Below are 13,835 nucleotides of genomic sequence, written 5' to 3' on the forward strand. Positions count from 1 at the left end.
TAATAATAATCCAAATCTACAAAGTAACTAGTAACAAAAGTTTTCAAATAATTGTTGTGGAGTAAAAGTACAATATTTGTCTCTGAGATGTAGTGGAGTAGAAGTAAAAGTACTGAAAATTGGAAATACTCCAGTAAAGTAAAAAGACCTCAGAATTGTACTCAAGTACAGTACTTGAGTAAATTTATTTTGTTACTTTACACCACTGCATTTGTCATTAGAGGTGTACAGTAAAATAGTTTACTAATATTGTATTGTGTATCTGTATCCCCCTTCTTCCTAATGCATTATTTGTTTACAGTAGGCCACTGGTCAATGACCCCCTCATCTAAAACAATTATAATCTCTGGGATGCCAATCAAGCTACACTATAAAATTCCCACTGAGAACCACTGAAGTAGGCTATATCAGTGGTGTGGGAAGCCTATTGAGCCTCAGGTTAAAAGTCAATTTATAACATGTTTCCTGATTAAAGTCTGTTTAGTACTGTTATTCTTGTGATTTAATCAGAAAGTCGCACCTGATGGATCACCACTAGCATTGTGTATAATATAGACATCATAGTAATATATACAAACAATTAACCTCTAAACGTCAACATCTACTTACTTTAAAATCTCATTGCAACTGTCAGAAGTTCCTACCTTTAGACATTGATGAACTGTATTGTATTTCCCTTTGACATGAATTTGTGCTTGATACTCACTCACTCACTCACTCACTCACTCACTCACTCACTAAACAAAGAAGTACACAACCCTTGGTGAAATATTTCTCCACTACAAGCAAAAGTTGGTCGGTCAAATTTGTTTGACTTAAAGTATTGGATTACTTGATTTTAAGTATACTTTAGTATTTAAAAGTGACATTTCTTTTCAACATCAACGCAATGCTGCTTTGTTTTCACAGTGCATTTAAAGAACCTCCTAACTCTTTGTTACAACTTGCTTGTAGAACATATAATTGCAATCGATTTGCCAAACATAGCAGATCTGCATGTAAAGGCAACCTAACAACAAATAATTGCCAGTGAGGTGAAGCTTTTCCAAACGCGTCGTGTTGACAGTAAATCAGGTCTTCTCTTGAGTGCATTTAAAATGTTTATTTGGATTGCAGGATGATGACAACAAAACAAAAGCCGGGTGTTTAACTGATAACTAAACAACTAACTGTGATAAAGAAATAAACCGAAAATAACTCAAAACAAACTGAAAACTAGAAAAAGTGCTCCTCGGAGCACAGGTCTCCGCCAGGTCAGGTAAGTTATTGTGGCCTCCTGGTGGCGCTATAATAGGCCAATGTGAAAAGGGTGGCATTTCTTCCTCGGCCTAGTGGGAATGTGCGTGCAAATTTTCACGGAAATCGCACGCCGCGTTCATGATTTCAGACATTTTGTTCAAAACGGACCAATCCTGCAAACTTTGGAAGTCAACCTTAGTCAATCAGGATGGAATATGAAATATCGGACAGATGCGTCTTGATCACATGACTATAGAGATACTGTGTACCGATTTGTGTGATGTTTGGATAAAATCTGAAGGATTAATATCTGAAGGATTAATATCCAAAAATGTATTTGACATAAGTCGGCCTCCTGGTGGCGCTGTAAAAAGCAGATGTGAAAAATGCAGTGCAGATGTTTTTCCTTGGCCTCTAGGGAGTAGGCGTGCAAAGTTTCACGCAGATCGGTGCAGTTATAGTTAAAAATGCAAATCGGCCTGTTATAGCGCCACCATGAGGCTGATGTGAAAAGTTTTAAGTGCCATTTCTTCCTCGGCCTAGTGGGAATGTGCGTGTGCAATTTTATGCAAATGGCAAGCTGCGTTCATGATTTGAGGCAGTTTGTTCAAAACGGACCAATCCTGCAAACTTTGGATGGTAACCTTAGCCAATGAGGATGGAATATGGGAAATCGGACAGATCAGGGTTGATCAATAAACTAAAACACGCACGGTTGAAAAACTGTATGGCTTCCCTCAGTGATTCCCAATCCCTAATGCTGTGCACCTGTGACATCCCCAAATAGTAGTCTGTACCCCGAAATTGTCTTGAGTCCCCGCCTATGCCCAGGTCAATTCAGTAATATCACAGCACCTTCACATACAAATTTAAACCACGTCAAATTGGCTGCAACACTGCAGCTCACAACACATTGTGAGCTTGTAGATCTGCTATTTTTGCAGAGGAGATTTGGTGTAGACCTAAAAAAGCAGTCCAAGTGCAGTTGTAACTCAGGTCCGGTTTACTAAGAATAGAGGCTTTAAGTGGTTAAACACCCCCCCCCCCCCCCCAACCCTGTGTTCTAATGTGTGTGGATCAGAACACATCAGAACACAGGGTGGGGGGGGGGGGGTGTTTAACCACTGTGTGTGTGTGAGAGAGGTTTTAAGATAAGCAGAGCTCACATCCGCTGACCTTGGACCTGTGATAGCTTGGGGCTGTAAGAACATTTCTACAAGTAGTAGAGAAGTGTTATCGGGTTAAAAATGACTAGGAAAAAAAGCGCCCTTTGAGCGTTTGGCCCGGTCCTACCTGAAAGCCCCCCATACACACACACACACACGCTACCCCCATGTCGGGATAATACTATAAAATGTTTATGCAAATCAACGGGGGCAAAAGTAGCCTACCCAATAGTCAGACCCATGAGCGATATTTGTGCCAAGTTTGGAGGCAGTTGGGACTACTGGTCTACTCTGGGACCCCGTCACCCCGGCCATGTTAAGATGAGATTATTATTTCAGGGTGAACTGAGAGTAAAGATTTTATCATGCCAGGTGACGTGTCACAGGTGACGAGTCACAAGACCTGAAAGCGTCAAAACCGACCTTACTTTGGCATTACATGTACAGTATAAATGTGTTTGTGACTTAGGAGAGGGGATAATTCTACATCTAGATTCTGTCTGATGTGGTTCTCAGTAGGAGCTAATAACCACTTAAATTATACTTCATTGACCGGAGTCCCTCAGGGGTCTATACTAGGCCCCCTCCTTTTTCACCTCTACACCAAATCTCTTTGCCAAAAATAGCCGGGATCTGTAAGTTCACAACACGTCGCATTGTGAAGTGTCGTTGTGGGCTTAAAGATTGGTTATCTTTGCCGAATGTTCGCCCCCCAGAATAGGGACGCAAGGGTTCATGTGGTTAAGGATTGAAATATCATACTCTGGTCTCACTCTTTCTACTTTGTTGAAATTATTTCTAAAGATTTTTAGGACAGTGTGTGGGTGCAGAGTAGACAGTGGAATTGCAGTAGAAGCAGATTAATCGTAAAATAAAACAAAAAGTAAAACAATCAACCTACTTTAAAGTCACTGTTATACTTCTGTATAGCATTATAAATATTATAACACTGTTACAACACTGCTTTCAGTGATCTGAGGTAATGTCCTTGTCCACTCGGTTTTTAAAAGTGAAAAGAAGTGCACTTCTGCAGTCAATGTAAACAGGTTTTGGGAATGACTTCTATTGTGTCCCCATCTCAAATGAGAGGTCTCATGGTAACGGGTGAGAATTCTGTAAGAAATTATAATATGGTGCTGTAAGCTACTTGTTTGAGAATATTCCACAACATGGTGTTTTATGTTTGTCTGCAATCATGTTTTTAATGTACGGCTGCCTGTCTTAGACGGGACACTCATAAAAGAGATGTTTAATCTCAGAGATCCTCTCCTGTTTAATAAAGGTTAAATAAAAGTATATATCGTCGCTGTCGGGCAGAAACCTTGTACTGTATCTCCACATTTCAACCTTATTTATTTTTAATGCCTTACTAATTTATTATTAATGACGACTACGTCGTACAAAAGTGTTGTGCAAAAGTAGCGAAAATAGTCGATCTGCAAATTCACAACACATCGCGATGTGACGCTTTGTGAGCTTGTAGATCGGCTAATTTCACTATTTCAGATTACAAATTTTTTTTGTGGAACTGAAAGTCTATCTTTGGGTTTTATAAATATTGAACCAATAAATAGTATTAACAAGAGCTTGTGACTTAATAATAACTACATCTATCTAGTTTTTGTTTTCCCATTTCCTGAAAATTGACAGTTTTGGAGATACAAGGTATAAGTTCATAAAAGGCATGTTGTTGTCCCATCCCAACACCTCTTACTAACTGTAAGGTTGAAATAAAAAGGTCTTTCCCCTGCCTTTTCCTTGTGTATTATGTAGGCAGACAAGTTTCCGTTACACGTTTGTCTTTTCGAATCCCTTGCTGGATGTTGGAAAGAAAGCGAGTGGAATGGACAGAAAGACGGGCAGAAGGAAAGGGAGTGAGAGAGATCAAAGAGTATTGACTTTTGTGGATGACAGAGATTTACGTGTATTTATGTCTGTATGAAAGAGTGGAGACTTAAGTGAGAGCAATTTCTGTGCTATGATTAGCTCTGAAACCTGACTGAAGTTTCTCTAGAAGATTGTTCTCATTTAGAATGGTGTTTAGTATCTAAAAAGAAAATATTGCTTAGAAAGGGGAGATTTGATATGGGTCTGTAATTTCTAACTCCACAATATACATTTTGTCTTCTTCAGTAGGCCTGTCATCAGGAAAAACTCATATTTCAAGGGATGTATTAATAATATTGTGTTTGAAATACTGAATACCTTCTTAATGAGTATAGAATGAGCAGGATCAAGACAGTAAATTGGAATATGTGCGCGTAGCCATAACATTGATCTTTACTAATGTGTTTGCTGTGCAGGATGATGAATGATGTGCTGAGTCAAATCACTGGCAGAATCACGGTCCACTCCTTCAACAACCCTCTCCATCCTGCTCTGCCAGAAGACAAGGAGGAGGAGGCATGTCATACTGGTCTGTAGGCCTTTCCTTGGCCAACGGAGAGACACCCGTCACCATGGAGGAACAAACCGGTGAGAAATAAATCCTCATTATTTCCCCCTGCTTACTCAGTCCAGGGGCTGTAGTGTTCACAGGAGCTCCTGACATGATGCCACCCAGTCCTTTATCCCTGTCTTCAGGGTTCAGTTCAGTTCTCTTTTTCGAGTGCTTAATAATGGCACAATACGTATTACATGCCCTGATGTTGGTTTGTTACTGGAGATGATTTAACTGTAAACCGAAACACGAGGCAGCAGAGCGTGTCTATGGTTGAGTGACGGATGTGCTTACAAAAATATAGACTTAAGGAGAACTGAAAGTGTGTGTGTGTGTGTGTGTGTGTGTGTGTGTGTGTGTGTGTGTGTGTGATGGCCATAAGTACGCACTGTGTGCACATATGTGTGTTTGTGGCTCTGCTGACTGGAGAGAAAGTGAGAAAGCCATGTGTATGTTTACAGACAGACAAAAGGAGGACAGTGTGCAAATCTGAGACAAGGCTGCTTCCGGGCAGTCGGGTCGGCTCGAGGCCATCTGGTGCTGGACAGTACAGTAGCGCAGGGTACCAGTACCAGGGAGGGATCTCGGTCTCTTTCAGCCCCAAGAAGTGAAGTCATGCCTGGGTCCCAGTCAGTCAGTCAGTCAGTCTGTCCATCCATCTGTCTGTCCGTCCTCCCTCCCCTGGCAAGCATGGAACAGACAGAGGAAAGAGAGTGCTACTGTAGCTTACACTCATTTGGGATGGACAGTCTGGACAGGGTTTAGCATCACTGCAGAGAGGGAAAAGGGTGGCGGTGGAGAGAGAGCAAGGGAGGGATGGAGAGAGATGGAGAGAGAGAGAGACACAGACAGACAGACAGACAGAGGCAAAGAGAAAGATAGTGAGATGATAATGGTGTGGCTCTCAAACAAAGGAGCAGCACCCCCACCTCTGCTCACTCACTCCTATCCCTCCCCTCCTCTCTGTATCTGTATCTCTTTTCTGAACACAGCCTGCCAGCCAGGCAGGGAGAGAGAGAGAGAGATAGGGAAAAGAGAGAGCGAGGAGAGGGAGGGACCGAGGGAGGGACAGACAGACAGAGGAAAGGAGAGCAGTCAGCCAGGGAAAATCGCCATGCTGTTCTGGAGGGCTGAGGTCTGTGTTGTCGCCGGCTAAACACAGAGTGAATGAATATGATTAGAGAAAACACCGCAACTGTAATGTTAGTTGTAATGGATGGAGAGGAGGAGGAGGAAAGAAGCGGATTTGTGTCATTATGAGCAGGTAGGAGATCAGACTAAGAGATGGGTATCGGTCGGAAGACGCTGTGTGTGTGTGTGTGTGTGTGTGTGTGTGTGTGTGTGTGTGTGTGTGTGTGTGTGTGTGTGTGTGAGTGAGAGCGAGAGACACTGACTGAAGCCTTGTTTACTTTCTCTGCACGTAGAACAGAGAGCTCCCCGAGACTCCTGTGTACATGCTATATGACTGTCTGTTCAATAGCTAACCACCACTACTGAAATCAGCTGAATTACTGTACATGTCTTCCTGATTGAGTCTTGTCATTGACTAGTTGATGTGTAGCCTATGCCTTAATTCAAGTACTTGTAGTATACTGTAGCCTCTCAGCCAAATGTGTTCATTTATTACTTCACTATTACTCTATTTTATTGGCCTCCATTAGATTGCTGCTGTGAAAATTTGAGTTGTTTTCAGATTATCAGGTTGCAGAGTAAATTGTCAAAGGCTTGAGTTGATTTAATCAGTGCCCTTTAGTAAAGAATGCCACCTTGAAAATGGAGTTGACCTACTGCACTTTGACCTGTCAACTTAAGATTAATTACTTTATTATCAACTGCTACCATAATGCGTTTTGGTGTTTGTTTGTTGTCCTCTTTGAGATTACACACAGTCAACTCTCCAAGTATACCATTTATTGATCGACAGACACTGAAAGCAAAGAATGACTGGCATTGTGTTGTGAAGATCAAGGTGCAATAGAAATTACTTTGAGAACTTCAGATGCAGCCTTTTCTCCACTTAAATATTAGACCTGTTTGTCAGCAATCATCTTATCTATAAAAAGAAAATGAGGTGACTGGTGGTGTAAGTCATCACAGAACATTATTTTAATATCAGTTGTTCTTTCCTTGAAGAAATCTTTTTTCATGTCCATTATTTGTAAAAGACATTGGGGCATACTGTAGTAGCCGTATTAGTTTTTGTCCGAAATTGGATATTGAATTTTCAATTTAGGCATTTAGCTCTTATCCAGAGCGACTTACCGGTGTAAGATCGAAGTAAGCCGAGTATGAATCTAGTCTAGTCGACAAACAACAGGGTAAAATAGTCATACAAGTAGAGTGCAGAGAGAGCAATGTAACTAGGATACCAAGTAAACAATGAACCTAGCCTCTGTCCAAACAACATCTAAATAGCATTCTTAACATTTGTGGTCAAGAAAAAAACGAAATAACAAAAACATGACAACAAGTAAACAGCATACTTGTTCTCCTTACATACAATACTCCTACCCCTGTAGGATAGATTAGATTTTAAGATATTTTTAATATACATAATTACTTTTTATATACCATACTTCATACTAAAATAATCTAAATGTATAGTCTAAACTATAAATTTTATCTTCAGTCTAAAGGCTAAATAAAGGTAATTCTGCACTTAACCTCCCAATAATGATCGTTTTCTTTATCGACTAAAAGACTCACTTCCTTGTTAATCGATTTGGGAAATGCCCTCCCTGGTTTTACTCTGCATCTTTGACGAGACATGCTATATTCAACGGCCTATAACATATAACATAACGATCATACTGGAGATAAATATTCTGTGACTAGTTGAAAAGGTAGGGAAAACGAAAAATCTCTGGCAGTGGCTTAGCAAACGATGTTTTTTTTATCTGGCAGTCAAGGAGTTAATGCAGGGGCTCGGGTGATGCAATGGTAAACTTCCTGCCCACCACCATGAAGGTTGTGGGTTTGAATCCACTGTGGTGCATCCGGCTTTGTCGAGCGTTTATACGAACAAAATTGGCCCGTGTTCGGGAGAGGGAATCCCGGGCAGGGAGGGTGATATTCGTCACTGTACGTAATCCTACGATCTGGGGCGGCACCTGTCAGCAGGGAGTGTTGGGCGGGAGGAGTACGGCGAAGGCTTTACGTCCTCCCGGTGGGGGCTCCTCACTGGCAGTAGGATACAACAGCAGTGACAACACTCAAATCTGTGTGGGGAGTAATCAATTGGCATAACGACTAAATTGGGGAGAAAAGGGGGTAAAAAGAAAAAAAAGATTGTTTAATGGAATAATTTATTACTATTTTCAAGATCTACATGAACCTTTTTCATTCCATATGTTTTGGTGTCTTTTCCCTGTTTTGTCCCTGAAACATTCATCTTCATTTTGCTCATTAGTGAGCAGTTTTACTAAGCCATGTGTGCCATGTGGTCGATTGGTTCGCACAATCTAGACAAACTAGTCAAACTAGACAAAAACTAATATTTTGTTTTTATTAGACAGTAAACAAACACAGATATACCCTAATTAGACACCGTATATTACATAATACCATACGATACTAAATTATGCAGACCACATATAATGCCATATTACTATACTTTAACATATCAAATCATACTCTAATTAGAAGCCAGTTATTATAGATCCTAATACACTATTGGACAGACACCATTTTACAAGGTCATTGTCAAATTAGAAATAAAATATAATGCCATATCACATCCAAAATATCCAAATTCACACCAGTGTCATATTTCTGTCACGTTCTAAGAATACGGCGAGGTCCAATCCAAAATCTATGGAGAAAATCGACCAAGCGTGTTTTACCACGGTGTCAGGGTTGAGCCAGCAAAAAGCGAAGCGTCAAAGTTGAGAAAACCTCCACTTTGATGCTTTGCACAGAGCAACAAACCAGTCAGACCACACTGATGTCTGAAATAAGCGTGGAGTAGGCATATACACTAGCCTGACACACAGCCTTAATTTTCATTTCGTTTCACGTGGCTAAGCAATTCAGGGGCTTGAGCCATGCTACATATACACTTGACATAACAGAAAAAGGCTACTGTATGGAAGTAGCAACTAGAAGTTGTTAGTGTGAAATTAATCAAGATCGCACAACTTCATGGGCTACTTATTGCTCAAAATGTATAATATTTTGTTTAAATGTTGGTAATTGTGGTATGCATTCCATGTCTATAATGCATTATAAGCATACTTAAAATGCTTTATAATTTGCTTATAAAACTGTATAATTACTGTTATAAGAACTTCTAATGCTTTATAACAATTATCATGACACATTATCAAGTATCATACTACTTCATAATTACTCACTTACTCACTCATTAATCTCACGCACTTACTTTCTATTTTTCGGCCAGGATCATCAGTGTATTATAATTCTCATAAAATTACATAATGACATAATCATCAGCCATATATCAGGAATAGAGAACAAGAGAGGCATGTTTATTTGTATAGCTCATTTCATACACAAAGGCAATATAAAGTGCCTAAGTTATGCCTTATGTAAAATAAGACATAAAAGGCAGTAAAAGCACAATAGAAGAAATACGATAGAGAAATAAATCATCTAGGCAAAATTTTGTACAATTATATCAGATTTGTATCAATTATCATATTGTGAAAGAGGATGTTTACTTGTACTACATGTGTGACTTTAACTCACACACCAACGGGGACTCTGCCTGACAGGTACAAACCGTTGTCGTTCAGTATAGGTACCAGTCTCTATTACGCAAGACCTTGTTGATTATTTTCTGCCTACAACACAGTACTCCATCAGAGCCAACAATATATACCGTATAATTCACCATTATGCATAAAAGTGTGTGTGTGTGTGTGTGTGTGTGTGTGTGTGTGTGTGTGTGTGTGTGTGTGTGTGTGTGTGTGTGTGTGTGTGTGTGTGTGTGTGTGTGTGTGTGTGTGTGTGTGTGTGTGTGTGTGTGTGTGTGTGTGTGTGTGTGTGTGTGTGTGTGGGCGGGGAAGGGGGTCTCTGTGATTGTGCAGGCTGCTGTAAAAGAGCACTAGTGCTCAGCACTAAATAAATAAACTATGTTATCCTGGATTTGGGGTGTCCGGGTGGCACAGGGGTTAAGTAACTGTGTGGTTGTCTACTCCCTGAAAAAGAAGAAGGGTCCGCCGTGTTTTGTCTATAACTAGTAGACCAGTCACGGATGACTCTCTACTAACCATCTCTCGAGGGTTCATAACCTAAAAGTAAATCAGAGATATATTTTAGCCCTTAAGTTGATTGATTGATTGATGTCGTCTTTGACAAGAATGCTTATACATGGACAAGTCTTTTACATATCTGTCAAACGTATAAAGCACAAAAAAGCTTGAGAGATTATTTCCGTTGTGGTCCATTGAGTGCAAATGTGTGTGTAAGCTGAGTGCCATGTGTTTGGGGGGCGTTTTGGGGTGGGGTTCAGGATTGAAGACAATCAGCAACATTCTAAAATCAATTCTGACTCACTGGAAGCCAGTGCAAATATCCGAGATCTGGGAAGGGTTCCTCGGCTGTGTTCTTAATTAGTGTGGTTGCCCTAACAGGGCAACCAGACTATAGTAATCCTCCGGCTTTATTATTTTCCTAGATAAACAATACTTTGAACCGCATCTCCTCCCACAGTTTTTATCCCCCAATGTCGTGCCATATGTCAAAATGACCGTCTTGAGCGGGAATCGTGTGCTTGTATTTTGCTAAGAGATTGGTTAAATAGTTTAATTGATATTGATTTATAAGTGCATTAAATTTCCCCATCCGCTTTAATGGAAAAGTGAAAAAACTCAAATTCAAGTATTTTTTTCTCAGAAACCGTAAGAGCTAGAGTTACCATATTTGTAGGGGAGGTTCATAATTTAGTCCGAAATTATTACAAAAATTATCACACCATTCGGCCACATGGTGGCGCTATAACAGCCCCCTTTACGTTTTGGCCTATAACTCTTGAACCGTAGGTCGTAAAATCAAAATTTCTTTTCACCTGGATTCCTTGGGTCACGACGCATCTCCCCATATAGGCCACGCCCATTTGCGTCAGGATAGATTTTCCGCCATTTTGAATTTTCTTCAAAACACACTTTTAGCTCCTCCTCCCATATATTTTGTCCAAATTTCACTAAAATCGGTACACATGATCTCTGGACCCATGCGATAATCTGGACCGAAACAGAATTTTGATAGTCCATACCGTTCGTCCGTAAATGGCTTCCAAAGTTAGCGGAAGGGGCCCGTTTTACAAAAAAGACCACAAATCACGAACGAAACGTCCAGTCAATCCCAAATTTGAATCACATGTCGAGGGTGGTTTACTCAACAAATCCCCAAAAGCATTTCCACTTTGATCCATAGGGGGCGCCACAAATGCTCAAAATGTAACCGTTTGATGCAAAAACCTTATTTTGGGGGGATCAATCCTCTCAAAATGAAACGCAAGTGATCTCAGGAGTTACGTGACAATGTAATTGGCACAGCCTCCGACGGTATTCCTCCCAGCGTATTCCTCGAGTCCCGGCGGCAGCGACCCGCGACTAGCGTCGGTGCAACCACACTCTGCAATTGCCCTGAATTGCGACGCGTCTAGTTGGGTTTGATATCACACATCCCACGGTTCTGGTCAAATAGTTGAAAATAATTATGTCACTACAGTTACTGTACTAAATCTTGCTAGCATTTTGTAGCAATGCTAATGGAAACCAATGGGGTCTGCTAGCTACTAGCTAAATGCGATCACACATCCAGTGGACATTTCTCAATAACTGCAGTAATGGAAAAACAAACCTTGGTAAGTGCTGGTGCAATATCAAACCCAAATAGGGAAATAAATAAACTATCCCTTTAATATGTAGCTCTACACCACCACATAATTAGCTTTGGCTATGTCCTTTGTTTGACTGCCAATAAAGTAATTCATCCTACCTATAGAATACCCAATATCGTCTGTTTCATAAGTGCATAGAAATCCAACCCTGTCTCTCTATTGGATCAGTGTTGAATCTCTACTGCAGATGCGAAATCTGATTTTAGATATTTTTGAATGTGTGTGGTGTGGCACTAATCAAACATCTGATGATTGGTCCTGGCCCATCTCTGTTACAGGATCCTCTTTGCTGTCAGATAAAAAGATCCATCAGTCCTTCTCAGTTGTCAAAAAACAAGTTTACCACCTCTCAACTGCTTAACTCCCCCTGCCCATTTGTACTGATTGGGAGAAGGAGGTTGTGAATGCATCCTCTCATTTGGTTGCTTTTAGCTTATGCATATATTTTCTTACCAGAAGGGTAGCACTTGCCTTCTGATCTCTGCACACAGTAGGCATATGAAAGAGTATAGGGAGATGTTGCCTGATGAGATACTGTATGTGCTGTCTGTCTTGAGTGCCATACTCTTGCTTTGTCCTCTCAAGGTCTCGCCTCTAAACCGTTCCAGGCAGGGAGTCAGCCGTATTGATGCAGGCCCAGGAGGCAGGAGGGTTTTGCTGCTGGTCTAATGGTTTCACTCCCTTAGGCTTTCTCAAATAGCCTTTACAGCCCAGTCAGACTCTCTCTCTCTCTGTCTCAATTATTCATAGATTCCCAAAATGCAAACGCAGGGACTTACAACTCAGACATATACTGTACTCTGGCAGCAGCATGAATGGTTCAAGAAAACTAAAGAGGATTTAGCCAGTGAGATGGCTTAGATGGAGTGTACACTATATTAGGACACTTGAACTTAAAGCCCATTGTACAATGTCTTGCTTGTGTCATGGTGTAAAGATGTGCTTTAAAATCAGGATAAGTAAAAATAGCTTTCATCTATTCTATTTTGAAACAACAGTGAGTCCCAATGTTTTCTGCACTAGACACTACACTTAGATTGTACACCACCTAGACTGAGTACAGACACTCTTATTTTCAGAAGCTAAATAACGATGATCAATAGCGAACTGAGGGGAACAATTGGCATCAGGGACCCCACAGCTACCTCTAACTGTATTGTGCATAATAGATACATTCTGCAAGTTAAAGTGTATTTGCCACAGTGAGACGTGTGTGCTGTATTGGAATGGATTTTTATAAATGATACATTATTATAACTGTGTGTGTGTGTGTGTGTGTGTGTGTGTGTGTGTGTGTGTGTGTGTGTGTGTGTGTGTGTGTGTGTGTGTGTGTGTGTGTGTGTGTGTGTGTGTGTGTGTGTGTGTGTGTGTGTGTGTGTGTGTGTGTGTGTGTGTGTGGGGGATGGTCAATACTAAATGTAAGGGTTTTTGTTGTGTCATTCGACTGGAGGTTTACAGCAAAATCCAGTGTTCATATAAAGATTTGACTGTGTTCTCTGTTAGTGTGACTCTAATCCAGTCAGTTGTACTGTAGACCTTCATGAGAGTAATAATAATAATCATACATTTTATTTGTAACGCACTTTATATTTGAAGCAAATCTCAAAGTGCTACAGGTTAAAAACAAAAAAAGAAAGAAGAAAACAACAATAATAATAAAACAGTGAAATGAATAGACTTCAAATCAAGTCAGCAAACACAGTAGAAGTTTAAAAAGATAAAACAACTACATCTCTATCTAGGCAAATGCCTTGTTAAAAAGGAAGGTTTTTAGCCCCCTTTTAAAAGTGTCAATCGACTGTGGTGCTCTCAGATGGTCCGGGAGGGCATTCCACAGTCGAGGAGCTGCTGAGCAGAAGGCCCGATCCCCCATGGTGCGGAGATTTGTTGTGCGGGGCTCGAGAGCGTTTGAGTTTCTGGAGCGGAGTGAGCGGGTGGAGCGGGTGGAGTTCGGGGGCTTGATGAGTTCCTTTAGGTAGGAGGGGGCATTGCTGTAGATGCACTGATGTGTGGAGGGAGACCTTGTACTCGATCCTGACGGAGATGGGAAGCCAGTGTAGTGAATGGAGGATGGGTGTGATGTGTTCGTATTTCCGCACTCTCATCAGGATCCTAGCAGCACTGT

The 13,835-nt window shown here is 40.8% G+C and overlaps 1 protein-coding gene across 1 annotated transcript in view; it reads left to right on the top strand.

Moving 5' to 3' along the window:
- Positions 1-13,835, top strand: part of lrrk1 (leucine-rich repeat kinase 1) — a 64,560-nt gene that overhangs the window by 1,167 nt on the left and 49,558 nt on the right. The window contains exon 2 of the mRNA XM_080434398.1: positions 4,709-4,880. Coding sequence (XP_080290524.1) covers positions 4,811-4,880 — 70 coding nt within the window. The 5' untranslated portion in view covers positions 4,709-4,810. The remainder of the gene's footprint in view (positions 1-4,708; positions 4,881-13,835) is intronic.

Source organism: Gymnoscopelus braueri (genome assembly GCF_963280865.1).
Source record: "Gymnoscopelus braueri genome assembly, chromosome: 1".
Classification (NCBI taxonomy): Eukaryota; Metazoa; Chordata; class Actinopteri; order Myctophiformes; family Myctophidae; genus Gymnoscopelus; species Gymnoscopelus braueri.